Source organism: Sinocyclocheilus grahami, unplaced genomic scaffold (assembly GCF_001515645.1).
Source record: "Sinocyclocheilus grahami isolate Dianchi unplaced genomic scaffold, SAMN03320097.WGS_v1.1 scaffold479.1, whole genome shotgun sequence".
Taxonomy (NCBI): domain Eukaryota; kingdom Metazoa; phylum Chordata; class Actinopteri; order Cypriniformes; family Cyprinidae; genus Sinocyclocheilus; species Sinocyclocheilus grahami.
In genome coordinates this window covers 269,070-296,317 of record NW_015505658.1, presented here as the reverse complement: position 1 = coordinate 296,317, position 27,248 = coordinate 269,070, and the positions used below count along the sequence as shown (strand labels likewise).

Below are 27,248 nucleotides of genomic sequence, written 5' to 3'. Positions count from 1 at the left end.
ATCATATACTCACCCTCATGTCATTCAAATGAAAGTTTATGGCTTTCCTTCTCCTGTGAAACATTTAAGATATATTGAGAAATTTATTTTTTGTCCGTACATTGAAAATCAGTGAGCTCCAATATCGTTTGGTTCTCAGCCTTCTTAAAAATATTTCTGCATAAGAAGGAACGTTCTGCAGCTTTGGATTGACATGAAGGTAGGTAAATGCAATTTTTTCAGCTATCCCTTTAAGTTTGGCTGATGTAATGCAAATGTCAATCAACTGAGGGCAAGCAGACATGTTTCATGTGAAATCTAATGCCTGCATTGAGCTCAAGAGGCATTTTCAAAATAGACATTAGAATAATACATTGAAAATATGTTAAAGGTGCATGCATATATCGTATATTCCCCACAACCTCTTGCACAATTAAAAAGAGGTTTTTGATGGTCCCCTTTAACTTGTTTAGAGAAATGGTCATAAAGTTATGTTAATGTACTGAAATGGAATGTATCTGATTTTGTGTTGCTTTATGAGACTGGTATGTCTGCATGCATATGAATGTTAACTTTTAAACAGTACGGAAGGAGCGGGGTGGTGTGTTACAGTGGTTACATTTAGTCATTTGCTGTCTGTGTAACACGCATGATCTACACGCGCACAATAGATGTGCACACAAACACACAGGACCAATCACCATTCTAAACTGTTTAGCAGATGGCGTAGCTAGAACTCATGGCTGTGACACGCATGTTGACGCCCAGTATGCAACTCTCACCTACCGCCCACTACACAGCATACTGCTTTGACATCACAGACATCATTAAAACCCCCAGAGGGACTCTCTTTGAGGACTGTGAAGGAAAACGGGCCAGGACCAATAATTTAGCTATCAGCATTAAGAGGTTTTCATGGTTTTAAAGGGGTCATATGATGCAATTTTAAGTTTTCCTTTCTCTTTGGAGTGTTACAAGCTGTTCGTGAATAGATAAGATCCCTAAAGTTGCAAAGACTAAAGTCTCAAACCCAAAGAGATATTCTTTATAAAAGTTAAGACTGGTCCACGCCCTCCTAATATGCCTCGATTAAACACGCCCCCACATGTCTACGTCACGATGTGGGAAGATTTGCATAACGCCGCCCAAATGTTCACGCAAAGAAAGAAGGTGTAACTTTATTGTTGCTGCCACCGCATGTTGTGAAGACGCTGTGTGTTTCGTTGCGAAAGCGAAAATACTTTGTTTGGTCTTCCAAAAGAGGACACGACTAGAAATCAGTGGTTAAGTTGTATTTACAACAATGTTCCAGAACAGTTCAACCCAAATATTCCGATGTGTCCAGCGCATTTTATGGAGGACTGTTTCCTGATCCTGGTAGAGTAGACTACAATGCCGGCTGTTCTGACTCACAGACTGTAAGTACGTTTTCATATTTAAATAATTTGCCACTGATGATTCAAACGCGAGTTTTGAGCAGTGTAGAGTAGCACTTGTGGTTTGTCATTTCTCCGATCACAAATGCAGACATGGTTTTATGTTTACGTGGCACGATACGCAACGCGTAAAAATACAGTATAAGTCATTATAATCAGTAATTATGTCCCTACTGGATGCAACAAATGCCCCGTTTATAATGGGTTTTAATGTTTTTGTCTAGTCGCTCCTAGACACGGCATCACAGTATGGTAAGGGGTGTAACATTTCCATCACACACTTGAGGTATTCGGCTAGGGGTGCTCCGATCAAGATTTTTGAGGCCGATCACAGAAAGCAGTATCTGCCGATACGATCACCGATACCGATCTTTTTAAAGCCTTATTTTTATCATGTGGAATTATTTATAGTAATACTCCAATCAGGATTTTTAGATCTTTAGATGTTTTTACACTCATGCAATTGTTGCACAATAGCTTACAGCACAACACAGTTGCTCAAGCAAGTGGCAAAATATTTAAACTACTTTTCTTATGTTATCACATTCTAAATTAAAACTTACCACTGACAGAAACACTCAGCTCTACTGCCTTTTCTTCTGCATTTAAATCTTTATCACAAGCAATCCTGCGGTTCATAAAGAACTTAGTTTTTCTACCTCCGCAAATGCCATCTATTATTGCCTTGTTTATCTAAAAGTGCTCTTTTCCTTTAAACCTAGCCAACAAGGCGATATGTTTTGACTGTGAAACACAGCAAACTTTAATTATATGCATCTATGGTGTAATTACTACATTTTCGTTTTCATATTTACAGCAAACAATGCGCTGTCATTTTAATTTAGAGCATGCAGCGGAAACTATCTCTGCACTGCTGCAGACGCACCGCTCATGGAACGGAACGCACTGGCGCACCGCAACCGTGTGCAGTATGAATGCTTTAAAATTCATTAACATGAGCGTGGGAAAAAAATATGCACCACATACGCATTGCAAACGGAGAATGTGTGAACCTGGCGTTATGTGTCTGCGCTTCGAGTGTGCATGGACGCTCAGTGTCCAGGAGAGCGCGCGAGCGCTGAATGGTTTAAACACTGACAAGAATTAAAAAGAAATGCAATTCATAAACTTTAGTGACGATGAAACATTGCCTCGATTGTGCAAGTGATAATTCCTGTGTCAACTGTGTAGCTCGCTTGTAGTGCAGACGCGATGTGATTTGAAGCTATTTGCGCTGTTTGTGAAATTACATCTCACAGAAAGTTTTCAAACTTTATAAATTATTTAATGAAGAAATATGAATTGTACCTCACCTTCAGCATTATAATTATTTCATCTGCACCAGACAGAGACTGAGACTGTGCTACTGCATGTCGTGCCAAACCTCACACGGCAGACGCGTCATCAGCTAGACTGGCCTTTTTAGAGACTGCCGATCAATCATCCCAAAGTGATTATCGGCAGATAGTGATCGCTAGCCGATTATTCGGAGCACCCCTATATTCGGCCAATCACAACGCACTGGATAGCTGGCCAATCAGAGCACACCTCGCTTTTCAGACCGATGAGCTTTGTAAAAATCGACGCGGGGGCATAGAGGAGAATCAATAATGTACAGTATGTGGAAAATAATGTGCTTTTTGAACCTTAAACCGCATAAACACATTTCATTACAACAAATACACAAAATAATGTTCTTTTTAGCAACATCATATGACCCCTTTAACATTTTTGGTGCATAGTGAGAGAACTGGGCCCTGTTCCAAATCTTGTGAAGTCCAAGAGGGTGTCCCGTTTGTCATTTGATTATTCAGAAGGGTGGTCAGAAGCACCATCTTTTATGCTGCACTGGATTCTTTTCTGATGCATGCACAGTTGCGGACATCATGGTGGACTACCACTCAACAGTGTAGTCCGCAAGGGTAATTTAGGGCAAGTTCTGGTCTCTATGGGTTGTAGGATACCTACTTACTATACTACTTATTATGTCATTCAAAGTAACACTTGCATGTTCTGGGTGAAATATAATTTAATATCTATCTTAAGACATCTCTGATCTGCTGCTGATTACCATAGGAACTACCTTGTTTATGAAGATAAATAAAAAATGTGTTTACACAGCAATGCACTTGGAATAGAAGCAGTGGAAGCCTAGCAGGCAAATACGTGGGGGATTTATAATCAGAAATGTGACGCTTATATTTTTGATGACTAATTCTTTGGTTAAGACAGTTGAGCTATAAAGTTATTTTAGTTAATTTGGAGCAATTTCTGGTTATGCGTTAGGCTAATAGTTTTGTCACATCACTTCCAGGTGTCCTTGTCAGGATGTCAATGAACAGTCAACACTCTCGTTTCCTGATACAAATAGATAGTCCCACCCCAAATTCACTCCATTGCTTGAGCCAATATTGCTGTGTTGGGCTGATCCAACCTGATCTCAAGGTTAAACATAACTATTTTACGAGGTGGCGATTTCATATGAATTTGTATATGATCTTTTTTTAAGCATGAATGCCCAACCCTAACCTCAAACCTAAACATAACTGTGACTGTGGAGTATGCAGATTGTATGAAAATGTACAAATGAGAGTGTTAGAATTCTTAGAGATTAGCCACCAATTCGCCAAAACTTAAAATAGTTAAGAACTGCCGTTAGATGATTGTGTCGTCTGGTTTGTTTTGATAGAGCCAACGTACCTCATGTTTATTGGTCTACAAATGGTATACTTGTAGTTTTCTCTGCATTTTAAGCTGAAAGTATATTATTAAAATGACACATTTCACCTTTAGCAAGCTGTAATAAAGGTCAACAGTAATCAATTAGAGCACCTCTCATTATGAGCCACTGCACAATCAGGACCTATTGACGTGTTCCAGGACACATAATGGATAGAATTTACTGCATTGTTACTTTATTGCGCTGGTATGCGCATTGTTTTTTTTCTGTTTTAGGACATGCCTAGGTGCCCTCATAATGACGTTAAGACTGTCATGTCATTGACCTTTGAGCATTATCACACTAACAGCTCATTTGTGCGCCAACAGCTTTCTGAGCTGATATCATATTCACACACACCCTCTCCAAATCTTGTAATCCACGACCGTCATTGCTGACCCTAATCTACCCCACACATTCAAATGAGAATAGCCAATGCTAATCCAGAAGGCCATGACAGCAGTGGCACCTCCCTGCCTCTCTCATTCCCAGACTGCTTTGCAGGATGCTACTGTAGACCCTGAGGCTACAAGGCAGCTGATTATGTTACATATACAAACACATTGACAACCCTACAATTTATGAGCTCAAACAGGGCCGGAGGATACAGAGAGTAAACCATAAACTATGCAAACAGCTCTGCCTGCAAGAGCAGTGCATTGTGGTCAGCATCAAATCCTCATGCAAATGCTGTTTTGTTGCATATGTTAATGCAAACGGGTTGTTCTAGTTTATGCTGAAAATGTCTGAGATACATTTTAAACCAGATAACCCGCCTATTAGGGATACCAAAAACACTTCTTGTATTAAATCATACAATTTTGAATCCTATACTTCACTACAATGAGGGATTATTGAATTCAAAGCCAAAGAAATCATTCCTTAAGGGACATTTCCATCCTAAATTCATTACAATGAATGGTGTTAATGTTTCTTGGAATGTTTTTTGCCTTTTTTTGGTCTTTTTTTTATTTGTTTATTATTAGACTATAATCTGTTATCCCTAAACACATCACAAAAAAATCTGTTTTTGGGACATGGTGCCATTCTATTCTTTAAAGTATGTCTTAGTGTTATGTCAATTCCATGAATGAATGTGGTAAACATTTAGCACCATGAGTTAAGTATCATGTAATGTATCACCATAGCACTGTCATACTTTTAATTATTTACATGAAGTAGGGCTGCACGATAAATCGAAATCGCGATTCGACAGAAGCTGCGATTGTCATGCGTATCTTTCAGTGAAGCACGGTTCTGGGATCAGTAGTAAATCTCCATTCGTAGGCCAGAGGGTGCTCTCGCGCTGAAACCCCAAATACACCTCGCAGAAGAAACCCAGGAAATCCCTATAGCGTTAGCTGGATAAAAAGAAGATTTAACTGCTTTTATTTATTCAACGTGACTAATAAACACACGATTATGACAATGGTATGGTTTATCTGAGTTATTATTATTATAATTTTCATTAAAATAAAGTATTTATAATGCAATGCCTTTATCACTGCTTAGAATACTATGAAATATGTTGCGTGCCTTATTCTGTGTAAGAAGCCACGTCATCTCACAGAAGGATTTATTTCAAACACTCGACTGACGTTATGAAGTGAGTTTGGAGTAAAAATATGTTATTAAATGTGGTATTTTCACATGCTTTCGCATGGAGCAGCGTTTACTACACAGAGCCGTAGTTCACTGAGAAGCTATGCAAACAGCTGTCATTATCGCGAACGATTTCTTCGATTTCATAATCGCGCAATAAAATCGATTTGTCAGTGAATTTACGGCTCTGTGTAGTAAATGCTGCTCCATCTGAAAGCACGTGATGATGATGATTTACTGCTGATTACAGAACCGGCATTACTAACAAAATGTGATTTCAGGTCCACTGCTTAAGCCATGCAAATGCAGAGGGAGCGGGCTGGGCTGGAAACCGCCAATCGTGTGATTCACACCTACATGAGTACAGCTCCCCTGCAGAAAGGCATGCATTTATGTTAGTAAACAGTGCTGTCTATGTTGGATTGATTTAACATACTTAAGTTTCAACATGTACATTGAAAAGAACTGCTACAAATGGGTGCTTACCAACCTCATGTCACCCCGAGCAAAAATGTGGCCCTGCACTGTGGTGCTCTTATCATATAAAGTTACAAAGAAAATCATTCAAGCACAGCCACATGCCTGTGTTGTTCACCTGCCCTACTAAATTTGTATGTCAGTTATTCAGATAAATAACCAGCCACTGGATGAATGTGCGGCCTGTTGAAGTTTTAAATTATGCCATTGAGGCAAAGTTAAATAGTGACCATGATGGAGAACTGAAGTCTTTCCTTTTTAATTTCCTTTAAAGGGGTCCTGTTATGCTTTTTCACTTTTTCAACTTTAGTTAGTCTGTAATGTTGCTGTTTGAGTATAAAAAAGATCTGCAAAGTTACAAAGCTCAAAGTCCACTTCAAAAGGAGATATTTTATTTAACAGAAATCACTTTTCAAAAACTACAACGAACAACTCGTTTGGACTACAACGCATATTTTCCGGGAGTGGTGATATCACAAATATTGATCAATGGGACGAGACCTGGTTGAGCTGCACTAGAGAAGGCAACGAGTGTTATCACTATGTCGGAGACACGCTAGCTTTCCCAAAGCAGACAAACTTAGAGTGGTTACAATCGTCCGGGTTTAAATCGCGCTCAAATTGATTTGATTTTGACCCAATATTTACACTGAAGCTTGCAGGCAGCTATGGTAAGAGGCGTGACATTTCCCGACCAGGCGCCGAGTGCTGCCAATCACAACACACACTGGCCCAGCTAACCAATCACAGCACATTTCGTATTTCAGAAGGCGGGCCGTCATTTGATACAGGAACTATTCGAGCTGTTCATGCCAGACTGGGGAGAGAGGTGTTGTAATAATGTCAAATATGTTAAAAATTATGTGTTTTTCGAACAACCTAGTATGAGAGCCTGTTCTAGTACACCCCCAAAACAAAATCAAGACTTTGTAAAAGAGCATAATAGGACCCCTTTAACTTTATTTTTAGTGTGCTTAAGCTAGAGTACTTAATTGATAGTTGCAGCTCTAAAATCGCATTAAAGGGGTCATCGGATGCCCGTTTTCCACAAGTTGATATGATTCTTTAGGGTCTTAATGAAAAGTCTGTAACATAGTTTGTTTAAAATTTCTCAATGGTAGTGTAAAACAACACTGTTTTTACCCTGTTAAAAACAGCTCTGTCTACATTGCATTCCGCTTTAAATGTTAATGAGCTCTTCTCGCCCCGCCCCTCTCTTCCGAGCTGCTCTCTGAGAGACGGTAAACTTTAGTCACATTCATCGCAAAACTCGCTAACTAGCACATTATTAGGAAAGGCGATGACCTCTTTAAATATTAAAATTTTTACAGCTAATAACACAGCTGCTGGTATTACTCGCAACCTTTAAATGTGTAAATATAAGTGTCTGTACCTCAGTTGGACTATAATATTAATGCACCAAGGTAAATTGCTTGACTTTCATAAACATCCTACTCTTATCCTACTGTTAGGTTAGAACTTGGTGGAAGTAATGTGAAGGATGAGAGACGTTTATTCAAAACTACTTCTTTTTCAAATTCAGAATCATACTGTGAATAGCTTTTAAAAACATACTGTGGTAGTATGAGGCAATATGCTGGATCTCATGTATCTTGAATCTTCGAAGCCAGTGGTATGAGAGCACTGGCCTCCTTTGAACTACATTTTGATACTGCCTAAACAATTATTTGAGAAAAAAACAGGCTGTACTTTCATTTCGGTATCTGCCTTGTTCTGTTCTGTTAACCCTAGGGGGGTTATTATTGCTGCTCTCCCTGCTCATTCATGACAGGCTGCATGGATGGGCAGGGAGTATTTTGCCCAGAACAGAACCATACTGCCAAACCAAACTTTATGCTAAGTATCTATCATTTTGACGATAGTGGTCCTGACAGAACTATAGTGAATAGCTTAATGGGTAATTTGGCCCTGATGCTGATGATTTTGACAATAGCTCTGTTAACATATCTTCACTTAAACACATGCATCCCATAATCCCCTGTGAAGATGTTGTCATCCCATCTGGGGGCTGTTCCCTGGGAAACAGGCCTCATGCAGTGCTGCGGTATTTAGTCCAGTCATTCCACTGCGTGTATGCACGTGTGTTTGTACAGTATTTAGGGGTCCTTTACTAGCCAACATAATATGTCAGATCACTATTTAGCTTAAAAGACATTACCTTCTGCCTCAGACGGAGTATACACAGAGCCTGTTTTTCTGTTATGCACTACTGGAACTGCTTTTTACTTTTCGAGCAGCTTTTTGTACACCCATGAGATCTTATCAGAGCTTTTCAGTGCAGGCAAAGAACCAGAAGTTGACTAAGTATCAGTAGTGTTTTCTCTCTTGACACTGAAACGAGTTGAGGCGAGGCTGGATGTATAAGAACGCTCCCAGGATCTATTGATTGGCTGTCACCATTAAGCCAAGGTCACTTGCCAGCATCTTGTAGCGCTGGTATTGTGTCACACTCTGCCTATTTGAGAGAGCTTTGACACAAGGAGGCCAGTGTGTACAGATGAGGCTCGCATATAGGCTATACATTTCAGTTCCTAGTCATATTTGCTTTATTGGCATGGCAAAACTGCTTACATAACCAAACCATTAATAAACATTTGGTCATTATGACAACGTAAACTCCTTCAGAGTGATGCAAGATCACAGTGTCAAGGTTGATTTTTCAATATTGACAGGCTGACTGTGCATTTATACCCAAAAGAAGTCTATTTGTTGTATATAATTACATTCAGAAACAGGTTTTCTGGTGTTGTTTATGAGCTTTTCATGCTTTTTCTATATATATATATTTTGGTTTTTGTTCCAGTGATTGCTCTTTTGTTGTGGCAATACAACCTTGCAGTAGGAGGAAGAATCTGCAAGGACATGGAGATAAATATATCAATATCTGTGTCACCATACAATAATATTACTCTTTTTAAATGTATTATCATTCAAAACTTTGATATATTGCGATCTTTACACAACCTTGGTCGTGAACTGTACAGGTGACGCAAGTTGTAGACTCACAATGTGTCCAAACCAGTTTTTTTTTTTTTGTGGTTGAATAAAAATAATTGGTGTACACTGAGTAACCTATTTGTTGCCTTTTCATGTACTTGTGAGAATGGTGGTCAGTTACAGTGAAAGTATAGGAGGATATATCTTGTTTGGTTTCCACTACCAAAAAATAACAAATCCAACAACTTCAATGATAGATTTCAAAATACAGTACATTATTTAGCCGTTTTATTTATTACATATCTGTCCGGTTACCTTATTAAAGGACTGCGTATTAATAACCATATATATCGCAAAGAAACATGTCTGAGCAGTTATTACAGTAAACCAGCCTAGTTATATATGGGTTTCCTGAACTAACCCACTAAATAATCAATTTTGAAAATACATTTTCTACTGCAGATGAATATTGTTGTACCTTCTCCCCTCTCAGTGTGTAATACTCGTAATTCGATTCTGTACAAACAGAATTTTCAGGCATGATATTTATACAACCAAACTCTTTCCAGGAAAGTTCTGGTTGCAACAAAAGCAAACTAAACAGCTATTTTTTCTCCTAGTGGGACTGACTTGTGTATTCTGTACACACATGGAGCAATAAGGGCATTCAATCTGTATTTATTTGTATAGTTATCACCCCTAAAACTTATGCAATGCTCTCGAACACAGTGTGTAATGGGCCATAGTTTCTAAGTAGGCCTGTCACAATAACTTTTTGTTGTGCGATATATTGCCCCAGAAATAATTGCGATAAGCGATATTATTGTCATTTTAAAGACCATTTTATGCCACAGAATATATAATCATAATGTAACAGCGTAATAATGCAAGAAGGCCTACACACTTCCAAATGACAACAAACTTTTAATTTTTAAGAATATTTAGATCATGGAAATTAAGTATAACATTTTAGATATCTTAAAAAACCTGAATAAATTATAAATAAACATTTTCTAACAAAAAGTGCAAAGTAACAAGTAGAAAAAAAGAAAACTGCACAAAGAACTTTTATGGAGATTTTTCCATCTGCAGATTTTTTCCTGACCTTCTTTTCTCTGTAAATGAAGGGTGCACACTATTGCTGAGAAACACAATCACTACTCAGCAGTCAGATGTCCGTATGCACAAAGGCACAGATCCCTAAACAAGACCATATCTGCAGTTGAAACCTTTTGTAGAAGCATCTTTTCATTATGTACGAGAAGCTGCAAAAGACGCAGGCGCAAGTGGAATGTACAAAACATGGTGACATTAATTTTTAAGTAAATATAATGGGCGATATATTGCGTCACCAAAAATTATTGAGGTCATGTACATATATTGCGCGATAAGTCGATATATTGATTATTGCGACAGGCCTATTTCTAAGTACGTAATACTAAATGAAAACCTTGAGTATAGGTTCTTACAACCAAAGACAGTGTCTGGCAGGGGTTTTGGTGGTGAGGAATGGTAATTTGTGGTGACTTTGAGATCCGAGACAGACTGTATTTTGCTGAGTGGAAATGGCTCTTCTGGGGGCCCTGAGCTGCCGTGAGATCTTAGTGCATGTGAGAAAGAGTGACACATATGAGTCATTCAGTTTCTCTCACTGTTTGCTTAGTGAAAGGCGAAAGAAATGAGAAGAGAAGTGGGGTGTGTTGTGTGTGTGTGTACTTGAGAACAGATGGCAGCTGGTTAGCTGGGCTTGGACAAGGTAATTACCGTGCAGTGTTACTTAACTCTTTACTGGTGCAATCTGTTGGGTTTTCTCTCTGTTCCATTCTCTCATTCGCTGATAGACTTTTAATCAGTTTTGTTCTTAAAATAATCTTGTCTAAATGAATTTACAATGGGACACAGCTAAGCTGTCATAGCAATTGGTGTTGTGGTATTGGGTGTGCCTCTTGTTTTTACTTCTCATAACCTCATGCTCTGTTTCTCCTTTTCACACTTTCGGATCTTTACTCAAACTTTACTGAGCACATCTCTTCCATTTTAACACACATTCTAATCTAATCACACCTTCTCTCATCTCAGTTGAGGTGTGGATCTGTGAATAGTTAGTGCTGATTTCTAAGGCAAGCATTACTGAAAATTTTGTGCGTACTAGGTATTAAACGTTGATGTATCACATTATGTGGCATGATTCAAGTAGATTATTAAGGTGTTCTATTACTGCTTCAAACAACCAGTCTTCAGGTTTTCAGCAGGAAAATTATGAAATGGGCCCACCCAAAAAAATCCCATAGACTTGCATATCAAGGGAACAGACTTGAGCCACTCTGAACATGCTAGCAACCGAAGCATAACATACTAAAAACACTCAATACCTTAGCAACCACAGCATTGCTCTGGCAACCACCCACATCACCCTTGCATATTGAAGGCATCTTCTGCATGGGTAATCATCACACAGATTTTCTTTAGAAAGTTTCTGAGTAAATTGATAATTCGTTTGTTTAGGTTGGATTGTTTGCAAGAAACATTCAGCACTTACTGCATATGTTTGTCTCACCCTTTGTAATATTAGAAGGTTTCCTAAAAAATGTTAGTCACTGGTCTTGTTGTGCTTTTATGCTATTAAACTTGAATACGGATGCATGAAAAACACTTTCCTTTTGCTTGTGTGAGCTGTGGGATGTGACCGTATGAGTATTCTTGTTTGTATCATTGTGATTCAGGATTGTCTGACCTTTGCTTTGCTTTTTAAACAGATTTCCTACCATGGCAGTGAGGAAGGGGGGGAGAGTGAAGATTCAGAAGGCGAAAACCAAGAGCTGGTACAGATTGACAGAGGTGTGTGTGTGTGTTGCCACATGCATATATCTATAGCATACAGGGCTTCAACAACTAATTCATAAAATGTATAATATTACATAGCTAATGCATAGAATAACACATTTACATTAGGGTTGGGGCGATGTCTACCAAATTGGCATCGGACGATGTCTACAGTGAAACATCGTGATGGAAGATGACATCAGGGGGCGGGGTTAGGGGTGTGCCCGAAGCGTGAAACAAATAATGTGTTATACGGAGCCACTAAAAGGTTAGCCGCTTGCTAACGGTAGCCTGTTGCATTACAGTACATGAAATTCACTTACCACATACACAGAGTAAGGAGAAATGTCTAATAGGATGATGGCGAATGATTTGCAGATCCTGAGCACCAATGACAAACATCTAATCTTGTCAAATGTGTGGTAAGTACTGCCGCTTCATAGTATAGAGTCCTTGTGATTGCGAATCTCGAAAGTGAAAGTGAAAGTAAAATGAGAGCACGCAATCGAAAGCGGTTTCAATAGTGGCTCCCTGATGCCCGCAATTTATATACAGTCGCCTATACTTACCCAATGATGTAATAGTGAGAAAAAGTATTGAAATCTTTTTTTTATCCTCCCATCTTGTAGGCAATTTTTTCCCTTTAGGGTTTCCGTAGTACACTTAATTTCCTTTCCGAACGCAGAACTGGGATGTGGCGGATTGCGGGAGAGGGGGTTGTGGGGGGACGGGGATCACGATGTCAGCTTAATCGTGATGTCTGTCAGCCATCGGCGATGGACAATGGCATCGTCTATCGGCCCAACCCTAATTTACATAAGTTACTGTTATGTTTCTAAAAGCAAGGTTTTGAAACCTGAAAGTAAGTTATTAAAGTGTTGTCATCATTAAATGGGTACTCCACCCAAAAATGAAAATTCGCTCGTTATTTACTCACCCTCATCCTGTCCCAGATGTATATGACTTTCTTTCTTAAGTGGATCACAAAATGATATTTTTAGAAAAATAATTCACCTCTGTGAGTCCATAAAATCCAAGTGGATGGGTCCCTAAAAGTTGACGCGTCAAAAAACATGCAAAATGAACATGACAGTTATCCATACGATCACTTTACAGTTGATCTGAAGTGAAACGATAGGTGTGTGTGTGTGAGAGAAAAATACAAATATGATAGTAAGTAACGAGATAATTTTCATTTTTGAGTGGATTATCATATCAATATGCATATAAATCAAATAGACTGCAACAGAAGGTGTGCAATCATTAGCATTAAACCTTTTCTTATTGAAACAAAATTAAAACCCTTAATGCAATGCAACTAATGTTATTTTTACATCTATAGTAGTGGGGTATCTAAAAAATGAAGTGTACATACAAGGAATCAGCATTAAAAGAAAAGTAATGGTTAGAGTAGAGCCATATAATCAACAAATTAAATGAGTATCAAAATAGTTATTAGTTGAACCCGATAGTCTGTCACATACATAAACTTTGATCTTGTAGGTTAAAAACACCAAGCCATGAACTTTTTTTGGAGTATAGAAAGACCACTTGTGCATTTTAATCATACTTTGCTTGTACCTGCTGTACTCTCTGCAGGCTAAGAGCAATGGAAATTGGTTTGGTCTAATCTATTGTGGTTTGGTGTATTGTAGTTTGAACTTAATTTAGCTGAGCAGTGACTCAATATGGCATCTACCAAAGAAGTGAAGACAGTGGAGCTTATGTGATCCACCTCATGATGCAGTTTGATACTGCAGTTCAGTATTAATATAGACTAGCAACTAACCTCTATGTTTATCAGTGTGAACAACCCCTTAAGGAACAAGACTTAAATTTCATTGTGCTCTTAAGCAAGACATGCAAACCCAAGATGCTTCATGGGATTGTCCCTGTATTTTGGTCCCTGAAGTCTTTTAAGTTTATATCTTGCTAAATGACATCCTTCTGTTATATTACACCCCTTGCAGAGCGTCGACGAAACTGCGCCTTGACTCCTCTAGCTACTAGCCAGCAGCACAATCAGGGCATTCTTTCTCCCGCCCACTTACGCCGTCTCCGTTTACTCCTGGACCCAATCTTGGACCATCACAGTTCTGAAGAGGAGCTGGAGCGCATCGCAGGGGCCACGGGGGCTGAGGGGGGTCGAAAGTGGCACAGGCATGGAGACATGAGCAGCGCCTCTAGTGACGAGGAGGTGAAGGACCTGTGTGGGCCAAATGAATCGTCGGCTGGACCTCGCTTGAGCGCCTCTTCTCCCAGCCCTGTTCTCTTCAGCTCCTCTCCTCCTCGAGCTCTCAAGCCTTCCCACACCCCAGCCCGTCTTCCTGTCCGGCCCATTATTCTCAGCCACTTTGAACAACCTTCCATGCCTTACTGGCGGCACCGGCCCGCTTACACAGGGGAACCAGGTCGCCCCAGCTTGGACCTGGAGAAAATGCAGCAGGTAAGGGACACTCATTTTCCCTGAAGTTCTTACTTAGCCAACAAGAAACTTTGTAATTTTGCAAGAGATGATATAACCATATTTTGTTGGTCCTTGAGTATCATATTCTATAAACACTAATAGTCTTAACCCTATGCTCAACCGTCCCTTAAAATCAGAGGAAAGTACAAAGGTTGATAAGAATGTGGAAGAAATTCTTCCTAAAATTAGTCACTAAAAATTGTCCTAATAGTATTGCAGCATGTGATACTCACATATTTCAGCAAAAAGTCTCAAGAAATGGATGTGGAAAACGGAAAAGGTGGGAAGAGGATAGAGCATGGGAGTTGGAAGGGGGTCAAATTCACTCAACCGAGCTACAACATGCTTGCCGTTTCCAAATGGATGAACTGGGGACAAAGACAAAAAAGATGGGGGCACTTTGCCATATTAGTGTGTCAATGTGAAGAGTTTGCAAATCAGATTAGGATATTACCAAAAAACATTATTGCTTTGAGACCTACAGCAAATGGCTGTACAAACTATGAACAAATTACACAGATCAGTTTAAAGGGATTTTCCACCTAAAAGTATTGGACTTTTTCTTTTTTGCAAAACAAATTGAAATTTTTAGAAAAACAATCCATGTCTAAGCCTGCATAATGCAAATAGAAGGAACCCTCAAAGATAATGCTTTAAAAACCATAAAAATGAATGAATATTTAACATAAATTCATAGGACAGTTGGCTGAAAAATTATAAAAAGGTATTTAGGGACAAAGTCAGACTTAAAAATGTGTAAATATCATTGCATTAGAAACAGTAGTATATTAAGTTTAGATTTTAAATTATAAAACGATAGATACTTTTCTATTAAGGCGAAACTATGTGGACACTTTTTGTTTCTGCAATAATATGGGAAACTCTGGTTACAACCCTGTATGATTGAGGCGAATTGACTACATACAACCATCAAAAAGACTTTAGGACCAGTCATTGTGAAAATGCCTTGGGGGAAAAAGTATGGCTGCACGATTAATCAAAATGAAATCGCAAAGGCGATAAATCGCGATTGGGCAGAAGCTGCGATTGTCATGCGTATCTTTCAGTGAAGCACGGTTCTCAACCGAGCTACAACATGCTTGCCGTTTCCAAATGGATGAACTGGGGACAAAGACAAAAAAGATGGGGGCACTTTGCCATATTAGTGTGTCAATGTGAAGAGTTTGCAAATCAGATTAGGATATTACCAAAAAACATTATTGCTTTGAGACCTACAGCAAATGGCTGTACAAACTATGAACAAATTACACAGATCAGTTTAAAGGGATTTTCCACCTAAAAGTATTGGACTTTTTCTTTTTTGCAAAACAAATTGAAATTTTTAGAAAAACAATCCATGTCTAAGCCTGCATAATGCAAATAGAAGGAACCCTCAAAGATAATGCTTTAAAAACCATAAAAATGAATGAATATTTAACATAAATTCATAGGACAGTTGGCTGAAAAATTATAAAAAGGTATTTAGGGACAAAGTCAGACTTAAAAATGTGTAAATATCATTGCATTAGAAACAGTAGTATATTAAGTTTAGATTTTAAATTATAAAACGATAGATACTTTTCTATTAAGGCGAAACTATGTGGACACTTTTTGTTTCTGCAATAATATGGGAAACTCTGGTTACAACCCTGTATGATTGAGGCGAATTGACTACATACAACCATCAAAAAGACTTTAGGACCAGTCATTGTGAAAATGCCTTGGGGGAAAAAGTATGGCTGCACGATTAATCAAAATGAAATCGCAAAGGCGATAAATCGCGATTGGGCAGAAGCTGCGATTGTCATGCGTATCTTTCAGTGAAGCACGGTTCTGTGATCAGTAGTAAATCTCCATCCGAAGGCCAGAGGGCGCTCTAGCGCTGAAACCCCAAATACGCCTCGCAGAAGAAACCCAGGAAGTCCCTGTAGCGGTAGCTGAATAAACAGAAGATTTAACTTCTTTCATTAATTCAACGTGACTAATAAACACACGACTATGACAATATATGGTTTATCTGAGTTTGTCTTATTATAATTTTTATTATAATAAAGTATATAATAATGCAGTGCTAATCGACATAGCCTTTATCACTGCTTAGAAAACTATGAAATATGTTGCGTGCCTTATTCTGTGTAAGAAGCCACATCATCTCACAGAAGGATTTATTTCAAACACTCGACTGACGTTATGAAGTGAGTTTGGAGTAAAAACATGTTATTAAATGTGGTATTTTCACGTGCTTTCAGGTGGAGCAGCATTTACTACAGAGCCGTAGTTCACTGACAAGCTACGTAAACAGCTTTCATAAATCGCAGAACGATTTCTTCGATTTCATAATCGCGTGATTAAATCGTCTGCGATTATGAACGCGATTTTGCGTAGCTTGTCAGTGAACTATGGCTCTGTGTTGTAAATTCTGCTCCATCTGAAAGCACGTGCTGGAGATTTACTAATCACAGAACCGGCTTTACTGACAAGATGCGCATGACAGTAGCATTCGATTAATCGTGCAAACCTAGAAAAAAGTTAGTTCTTCTTAAATAATTTAATTCCAAAGACCATCTTCGATTCTGATGTAAAATCTCTTCAGAATACTGTTCCAGACCAACAGTTCTTGATGACTCAATGGCTGAGTTTGAAAACAATGCAGGACAATGCACACAACTATACTTACTCAGACAACTCCATGTGCTCCAGGGCTTTGTGCCCGCCACCTCCAGAGAGAAAGAGAGGATGACAGATGTCAGCCCCCCTCCCTCACTTTAAACAAAAGCCCAATAGAGTGAATCTGTGAGTGAATGAAACAGCAAAGTAGGACAAGTAAACCTAGTAGTTTTGTCTTCAGGTGTTCAAATATACAGGCCAGATTGTGCAGAGTGGGAAAAAAGGATATGTGGAGACAGAAAGAGCAAAAAGGCGAGAACAGAGAGAGAGAGGAGCTGAATGAAGATGGCTGGGAGGACCATATGACTCTCTGAGTGCACTGTGTGTGTGTGTGTGTGTGTGTGTGCTTGGTCAAGTGGAATGGGAGGTGTTGATGGAAAAACAATATGGCAGACTATTCAAGTGAGCTGCTAAAATATATTTTTGCTTTAATTTAAAAAAAATCAAATCCCTTTTTAACCACAACATAGTAAGTCTTACTAAGTCTTATCAGCATTATTGGCTGAAGTTGTAAACATGAAATAATCCACGTCCAGCCTCTCTCTTCTACGTCTCACATGTTTAATTATATACGACAGCTGTTATGTTAATGTGTTAGTATGTTTTTCATTAATAATCCTTACCAACTAATCCATTCCTGCACATATGCAATTACTTATATCTCAAATGCAGGGGTCCAGCTATTGTTTGAGTGAAATGAATGGGTTGTCTGACAGATGTCTAAATGAGGCCCTCCATGGTTGAGTGAGCTTGACAGACATTATCTCCTTTTTTGGGAACTTTGAAATGAGGCCGAGCTCATTTCAAACTCCACTTGGCCTTTAATCATGGCTGCCTTCCAGTCATTCAGATCTGGACAAATTTGACAATTCCTGGGTTGTTTTTTTAACTGGGATTTTCCCTTGTAGAACAAAGACACTGCTTGAAATGTGCATTAATCTTCCTTTAGGTTTTTCTCATAGATTTATTATTACCAGTATATACAAGCTATGAAGAAAGCTGGTTGTTTTTACTGTAATGAAAAGCCCTGTTTGTAATATGATGTTTTTAAATGATCGCTAAAGAAACAGAGGGTTATTTCCATCATCATTAATGATGGGTTGTTATTGTTGTGTATGACGCTCTTTGTTTTGTGGAAAAGAAAAAATGCAGATTTTTTTTTCACACAACAAAACCGTTCAGAGTGAATGAGATAGTTCACTCAAGATAATCAGTGACTTAGTGCTAGTTCACCCAAAAATGAAAATTCTGTCATTAATTACTCACCCTTGTGTTGTTCCAAACCCATAAGACCTTCGTTCATCTTCGGAACACAATTTAAGATATTTTTGATAAAATCAGTGATCCTCATACAAAACTTTTATGATAAAAAACCCCCCCCTGCAATGAATGAAAAATTCTACATTATTTACCCTCATTTCAAACTGTGTGACTATCTTTCTTTTGTAGAACAAAAAAGGGGATGTTTAGCAGAATGTTCAGGCTGCACCAAGGACCAGGGCTATCAATGGACCAAAGGCAGTTTTACAGTTTAAAAAGACAGTTTAAAAGTAGTCCAAAAGACTCATGTGTCATATTCCATTTTATAAACAGGAACGGACTAAATTTAAAGGGTTAGTTCACCCAGAAATGAAAATTCTGTCATTAATTACCATGCAGTAGAGACGAAAATGTGGAATAAAGTCATTGTTTTAGTTTTCTTTGCGCAAAGAAGTATTCTCGTTGCTGTCTATGGGAGGGTCAGAGAGCCCTCATATTTCATCAAAAATATCTTAAATTGTGTTCCGAAGATGAACGAAGGTATTACGGGTATCGAACAACACGAGGGTGAGTAATTAATGACAGAATTTTCATTTCTGGGTGAACTAACCCTTTAAATTTAGTCCGTTCCTGTTTATAAAATGGGAATATGACACATGAGTCTTTTGGACTACTTTTAAACTGTCTTTTTAAACTGTAAAACTGCCTTTGGTCCATTGATAGCCCTGGTCCTTGGTGCAGCCTGAACATTCTGCTAAACATCCCCTTTTTTGTTCTACAAAAGAAAGATAGTCACACCGTTTGAAATGAGGGTAAATAATGTCGAATTTTTCATTCATTGCAGGGGGGGGGGTTTATCATAAAAGTTTTGTATGAGGATCACTGATTGTTTTTAGTGTAATGAACAGCTTAGACTCCTGTTAACCTCTGTTCTTGAGTCACCAGGCTTTAATTTAGCACTGACAGTAGAGTTCTGGGTAAGGAAAGCAAACCGATTTCCATGGTTGTCCTGAGGAGGTGGCCCACAGGATGTTTTGCTATGTTACATAAAACAGTGGCCCAGAACTTCCAGGGCTCTTCCAGAACAGCTCAAGGGCAAAAAAGCAGTAAATGTTTATACTTACAATATGAAAACTTGTTCCTCATTGTGCTGTTGTGTGGAGTTTGGCTTTGTATAGACTTACGGAAGGTTTATGGCATTCATTTTAACCACAATTTCTACTTTCTGCTTTTTGTTTCAGAAAATGCTTCTAAAAAAGAACTGTGGAGGGAAAACAAGGACTATCAAGATTCGGGTGAGTGTGTCAAAAATTTAAAAAAAGTGTCCCCAAAAAAGTATTCAGACACTTCAACCACACTGTATGAATGTCACTGCATTAGATAACAAAATATTAAAGAAAGTCTCATCTATTATAAAGAATGATTGCATAAGCACACTTTTCAAAAAGTTGACAAAAAATATATGTGCAATTTAAAAAAAAAAATATTTGAACATTATCTGGTTTTCAAACCTTGTAGAACATGTTTTTTTATGAATACATGGAACATGTTTTCATATTTTTTTTATGGTTAAAAAATTTCTAGTCTTGGTTCAGTTTTATCTGATAAAACAGTAGTAGCATGATTTCGTTGAATGAGAGGGGTTAGATTGCTTTATAAAACACTGACATGTGAGCATGCCTTGTTTCGGCGGTGTACTGGAGCATGGCCAAAGTGCACCCGCTGGCCCTCATAGCCATGGCCGTGGACCCCGGGTGTTTCTTTGGCACTCGTCACACTGGTCCAGAAGGCCAGAGCTCAGTGATGCCAGTGTGTGACGTCATTATGAGCTCGCCACCTTTTGGACTGCAGAACAGTAACTCCTGCTTGCCTCCTCCTGCCATGCATGGCACAGGAACTGGAAAACTCTTGGGCAACCCTGGCTGCAGACCAGGCTGCTGGAGTCAGAGAAATGAATTAGAAACACAATCTGTGTCACCTCTTAGGGGCCCCTTACCAAAAAAAAAAAAGTGGTAATACCATTGTATTCTTTGAGATATCTTTCGGTAACATTTAAATACCACAGCATTCTCATATCTAATATATTATATTCTCATATCTAAAATGTTATAATAATAATAATAAAAAAAGAATAATACAAATTATTCTAGCTTTCTGAAATGCAGATTTACTTTCTATAGAATGTTCTATTTGTAAAATAATTGTTGCATAATTGTCTTTATCTCTACTGAACATCCAGAAACCTCCATTTCATCTGTAGGAGATTGGATGACCATTTTTATTAGATTAATGGAAAGAGGTGAGGAGCTAGGGATGAAAAGGGAGAGGATGTGTGTGTGTGTGTGTGTGTGTGTGTGTGTGTGTGTGTGTGTGTGTGTGTGTTAGGATGAAGTCATTTTCCATTTATAGAGTGCCGGCTGTTGTAGGATCTACAGTCATAGAGAGAAAGATGTTCATCGCTTCACTCCTCCACTTTGTTGTTGTTTTCAACTTTCTTTCGCTCTTCCCACTCTCTTTGCTTTCCCACTCTCTTTTCCTTTGCCTGTTGTCCTTGATTGTCATATTATGTATATCTATTTGATCAGACACACTCAAAAAATCCTCCTTGGGTGGCCACATATACTGTTCATTTCAGGCTCTCTATTTCTTTTCTTTCACTACTTTCGCATGAAGCTTATTATAGTTTAGTGTTTTTGAATGTATTATTTTAATATTATTTTCACATTTTAATTTCAATGTAATTTTAGAAGCTTTTAGCAATGGTCGATGAATGATTTGAGAATTCAGCATAACATGAGTCAGTTATTCACATCTTTAAAAAAAAAAGCATAACCTTTTGTATTTAAATTCTCTAATGTGAATGCAGCAATGCAATATATTCAGGAGGACTGAATGTCTTCTCCCAAACTAGGTCTGAAAATTCTCCATGTGAAGATAGCATAGATAGATATGATCAATTTGAGCTATAAAGCAGTTCTACAAAAGACAGGTGTCATTATTCAGCTCCATTTAGTTTTTTAATTATTTTGTTAACTGTGTCAGTGTCACAACTTCAAAGTGAAGTTCATCATTTATAAAATAATAAAACAATTGAAGTTGTACTGTAAATAAACATTATTGAAGTTGTAATTAAAACATGGAAGAAAATACTATTTCAATGTTTCGACTTTAGAATTTGACATATAATTCAGTGTGTTACTTGCAGCTTGTTTTAATTAATTGTGAAAATGTGATTTCTGAGTAAATATTGTTTTTTGCACATTTTTTTTCAATGAATAAGCAACTCTTCAGAAGACAGTAATGTCATTGAATTGCAAAGTTAGTGACATTATCCAGCTCTACTCTCATCTGATTGAGAATAAATCAATAAATCATGATTAAATCGATAATATTACTTAATATTAATGGCCATTTATCCCCTTAAACCCCTAAGTCATACTTTTTTGTTTTATTTTATTTGAATATCTCATTAATTTCAGTTTGTGAAAATGTTTTTCAATCAATAGTTTTTGTCATTTAGTTCTAATATACAAAAGTAACCCTATAATAATAATCAGTGTTGGACAAGCTACTTGGAAAATGTAGTGAGCTAAGCTAGCATTTAACTCTATATTAAATGAAGCTTCACTACACTGAATGCGTATGCACCTGTATTTGCATGGGTATGCTCAATTTAGACCAACCGCCGTAAAACACGAAGAAGAAGAAGAAGTCACCGTCATACCGAAGTTCTTCTGTTTGCTACACAGGTCCGTGTATGGTGGTGGCGTCACTTACAGGATCAGTGACCCTTAGCAGTTGTATTTCTGTTTTGAGCTCGAGCTTCAGAAATGTTTGGGAAATTGTAGCTTGTGTGGACGCTACCGCACTACTTGCTCAACAAAAGAGCTTTGTTACTGAAAAGCTATTTGATTCAGAAAACAGCTATGCTACCACCATGCTATTGAGAAATGTAGTGATGCTACTGCCCAACACTGATAATAATAATGCTTTTCCATTCACTCTCCACTTTCTGTCCTTTCCCAATTGCACATGTAGTGGTTGGGCCCCTTGTTTTATCTCAGAGCCCCTGTCTCTCTGCTGGCCACGCTCCAGGTGAGCGCTAGAGATGGAGAGGGAAGCGGCTATCTGGGGGCCTGTTAGGGGAGAGGGAAAATCATCATGGGGGTTTGAGGTCTGGGACATGGCCAGAGAGTATGAGGGCTCAGAAACAAGAAAGCAATGAACCAAAGAAGGAGAGAGAAAAAAGTCATTGGTGGATGAAGCCAGAGAAGACAAACAGTCTCATCGCCTGGATGAGTTTTGGTCCAAACTTGTTGACAAGACAGATGTTAGGGGTTGAGGGGTTAATTCTTCCCCATGTATAAGGGGTATAGTGTGTCGTATGATGTTTTGAAAGCATTATGTGGTCTTAAAATGTACTAGGAAAGCCTGAGTGCCTGACCTATTTGTTATAATTAGTTTATAATAATTAGTCTTCCCACAATTGCAGGTATTTGTCAGCCTAGGCCCGCAGAGCTATTTAAATGTAAAAATAAAGAACTGTATTTGATAGTTTGTCATTTGCTGTTAGGAATGCATGGATGAAACCAGTTTAAAATGATTAAACCTAGAACATTGCTTCCTGAAAATGGAATAATGTAGCACTGCAGTGAAACACTGAGGCCTCCTCTTTTTTTTTATTTTGATGAAGTGTTGATCTGGCCCCTTGATAGATTTGAAAACCTCAAACAGAGTGGCTATTTGACAGGAAAAGAGCTTAACCTTGTGGTACATGCCTATATATCTTTGTGAGTTGTGCAATTTAAGCTAGGTTAGATTTAGCTGGCCATATGTGAAACATATTAACTTCTTCTTTTATTCCCCAAGACAGGAACACTTACTTTCTCTGGGTTTTTCAGGTTTTGCTCATTTGGTTTTACTCCGGTTTTGTTTTAAAGATTTTGGTCGTGTAAGCCAGTGATGATACACTAGAGGAACATTTTAGACAAAGTTCACCATGTTACTGTAGTGCATGCAAGTTAAAGTTAGATGGAGGTAAACATACAAAAAAGGGCAAGAAACCAGTTTTAGTTACTTAGTGGTTTAATATCAATGCATTATTTGGTTACTTATTTGTTTAGTCAAATTTCATCTTTTTATTTTATATGTTACATCCAAATTTAGCAAAAAATTTAAACAAAATCAGTATGGCAGATCTTAAATTAAAGTATGGCAGAAATTAAAGGGGTCATATGATGCGATTTCAAGTTTTCCTTTCTCTTTGGAGTGTTACAAGCTGATTGTGCATAGATAAGATCCCTGAAGTTGCAAAGACTAAAGATATACTTTATCAAAGTTAAGACTCTGCCACGCCCCCCTAAAACGGCTCATTCTAACACGCCCCCACATATCTACCTCACTATGTGGAAATAGTTGCATAATGCCGCCCAAATGTGCACGCAAAGAAAGAAGGCGTGGTTTCAGTAACCGCAGTTAGTGTTGAAGCAGCCATGTTGTCAGGGAGACGCTGTGTTTCTAGGCGAAAGCAAAAGCACTTTAATTGGCCTTTCCGAAAGTAGATGCAATTAGGAATCTTTAAGATTACTTACAACAGAACAGCAATGCATTTTATGGACGACCGTTTCGTGAACCTAGGAGAGGAGGTAATTCTGACTTTGCTATGACAATCTGGCGCTTCGCTCACATCAGAAACACATACCAGCTTCATCACTGTGTCTGTCATGCGCCTCTGTTCCCCTTTCGGGCTCTGTCTTTAAATTTATTTTGAAAGATGAAGCTTGCGATTATGGTAAGGGGCCTTACATTTCTGACGAGTGCTTGCGGTGTTCGGCCAATCACAATGCACTGGGTCAGCTGGCCAATCAGAGCAGACTGCGCTTGTCGGAAGGAGGGACTTTGTAGAAAACGAAGCGTTTGAGAGAGGCGGGGCATAGAGGACCTATAATAATATAATATAAATATATAAACACAAAAATAATGTGTTTTTTGAACATTAAAACATGTCAACATATTCTGTTACACCAAATACACCAAATAATGATCTTTAAAAAAGCATCATATGACTCCTTTAAACATTATTCCAACAAAAATCTGTAAATCAAAGTAGTCTTGGATAGAACATCCAAGATCATGCAGATCTGTTGAACAACTACATAGATATCCCAACTCTGTCACAGATGGGTTTGGCAAACCAGCAATGCTTTGTGATCGCCATAAATGCAGGGTCAGTTAAATGGGTGTGGATACAATTACAGTAAAGACACAGATGCCAGAAACATCTAGCATACAAGCATAAAGTGATGATGGTTGGGCTGACAGTTAGGCAAATTGACTGGAATGGACTGCTTATGCAAAAATCGCTAGTATAATGTTCTTCCATAGCAAATGAGGTAGTTGTCATATTTCTAATAAGCATCAATCACAAGTAATTACACCGTGTGTGTGTGTATGTATGTATATATTGCAAAACCCATTTACGATAAAGTTGTGATATGTATCAACAGATATTTTTATCAATTCTATCCAAGTCTTCCTGGATTTTCGGTGTGGGATAATGTTAAATGCACTTGCAAGTGTAACATATCCTCAATATTTTATTTTGTGTTGAACTTTCTTACAAATTACACTGCATTGGACCAGAAGTTGTGGTGGCCACTCAGGCCTTCTTGCAAATGCCACCTTCAGCTCAAGAGCACCCTTCTGAGTAAAAAAAAAATGACAGAGTAGCCTTTGTATAACTTCATGGAAACTCACCTTTATACCCTTTTTTGTTTCTTGTGGTTCCCTCACAGAACCTGAGTGGTGGTCGTCATGCACCCCGATACTCCTACGATCCATCCATCTTCGCTTTCCGCCCTCTGAGCAATGCTCCGCCTTGCAGCCCCCTGCTGACTGCGGAGGAACCTCCATGTGCTTGAAGGAAAGGACTGGAAACTCGCAGACAAAACATCACACATTTGTGGACCAAAAAATCCCAACATAAAGACAATGTATCTTTGCATTGCTTTTATTTTGCAGGATATTAGTGTGAACAAAGGCCCTGTGATAAGGCCTGTTGACAAAACAGGAAGTGTGATCGGGGCCAGAATGTAGGAGAGGAATGAGGAGACGGCAACCTTTTGCCTTTATCCATCTCATCCTCTCTTTCTCTCAGGAAACCCACTTAGAACTTATTATAATGACAAGGCCATGACCACTGCGCTATCTATAAAACCACAACCAAATGGTTTGGTCTCTCTGATGTGTTTAACAGGAGTGAGGAGAGATTGGTCAGTGGTTCGTAGATAACGTCTCAAGATTGGGCCACATGGTTATGTCGAGACCATCGGATTGAGAGTAAAATGTAAGACCACATTTAGGCAAAATGTGATGAGAGACAATCAGTTTGATGCCAGAATGGGCCTTAATTAATTTTTGATAAGAGTTTTTCGATCTATAAACAGTATAAACTGGAAAGCTAACAATCAGATCAACAATCAGATCAGACAATCAGATATAATGACAACACAGGCCAGATATTCCAAGTCATTGTTCAACTTCAGATGTTATGCAAGTCTGACCATAACAATGTATCAGTAATCAGAACTGATTATCTGATGTGTATTCCAAAGTAATTAAATCTTAAATGAAGAACGAGAAGAAAAAAAACACTATACTAAAATCATATATTAAACATGCGCCTTACTATGTAGCATACTCAGTACTATGTACCTAAATACAATGACTTTTACCATCGATATCTAGTTTATGAAATATTTTGACACTGTTTAAACACACCAGGGATGAAATCATACACAGAGTGGCTGAATTGAATACTAGCGTACTGCATACTACAAAATACACATTGTATACAGTGTACTATTTAAAAAAAATATCATGTGAAACATGGGTACATTATATTTACAACAAATGTTTGAAAACAGTATGTTGTTAATATTGGGGGGGGGGGAAGGGTTAGTTTGCATTAATTAATTTCTGGAAAAAAATCTTTTGGTTTATTAATCACATTGGAAATAGAAGTTTAAGTCGAACAGTGTACTGTGAGATATAGTATTTTCCAGAAAATGTGCATACTGTTCACACTATACAAACAACATACAGCAGAAATAATAAGATGAGTATGCTAGTATACCGTTCCAAACATAGCCTTTGTGTTATCCTTTTGACGTGTAGAAAATTAAGTACAGAACTCGACATGTGATCTTAAATATGGACAGCAGCAATCCTATCCATATTTCAGAACCAATCCTTCTGAGCATTTTGATTGTGGATGTAATGTATTTAGCAGCATACTTCAATACTTTTTACTGAATGTAAACTGCAGTTGTAACCCGTGTAAGGGTCAATAAGCTAGGCCAACCAGAGGGTGAACAATATTTTTGAAATATAGCTATGGGGCATATAGTGCAGTACATGCTTGCAACATGTGAAAATTTGTCCTTTTCTGTCTCTATGCCTCAAATGAGGGGAATAAATATTTCTTCCCAGTTTGTGTCTTGTTACTTTACTTGAAATATATATATATATATATATATATATATATTTATATACACACACACACACACACATTTTATATATATATATATTATATAATTTCCCCTAAACTATTTATTGAGCCAAGCTGCTCAGACATAAAATGCATTCTCTGATGTTGGTTAATGGTCATGATATGCAAGTAAAGAAAAAAAGTATATATATATATACTGTATAGTTTGTTTTTTAACCCCTGGTTATCCGATGTTCTTTGTGAGCATCGAACCAAACTCAGGGCAGCAGAGAGAAAATGGCACAAATCAAAAGATCCGCCAGATCTGAGTATGTATCAGTCTTTGCTTTCATCTTTCTCTGCTGAAGCCCA

At 38.1% G+C, this 27,248-nt stretch overlaps 1 protein-coding gene across 2 annotated transcripts in view; it reads left to right on the top strand.

The window, feature by feature from the left end:
• The window catches only part of LOC107553735 (uncharacterized), a 31,995-nt gene extending 5,665 nt beyond the window's left edge, over positions 1 to 26,330 (top strand). For both annotated transcript variants that reach the window (XM_016236052.1, XM_016236053.1), the window contains 4 exons: positions 11,928 to 12,009; positions 13,965 to 14,440; positions 19,630 to 19,683; positions 25,183 to 26,330. In XM_016236052.1, the coding sequence (XP_016091538.1) occupies positions 11,928 to 12,009; positions 13,965 to 14,440; positions 19,630 to 19,683; positions 25,183 to 25,308 (738 nt within the window). In that variant the 3' untranslated portion in view covers positions 25,309 to 26,330. The remainder of the gene's footprint in view (positions 1 to 11,927; positions 12,010 to 13,964; positions 14,441 to 19,629; positions 19,684 to 25,182) is intronic.
• The last annotated feature ends 918 nt before the right edge of the window (positions 26,331 to 27,248 follow it).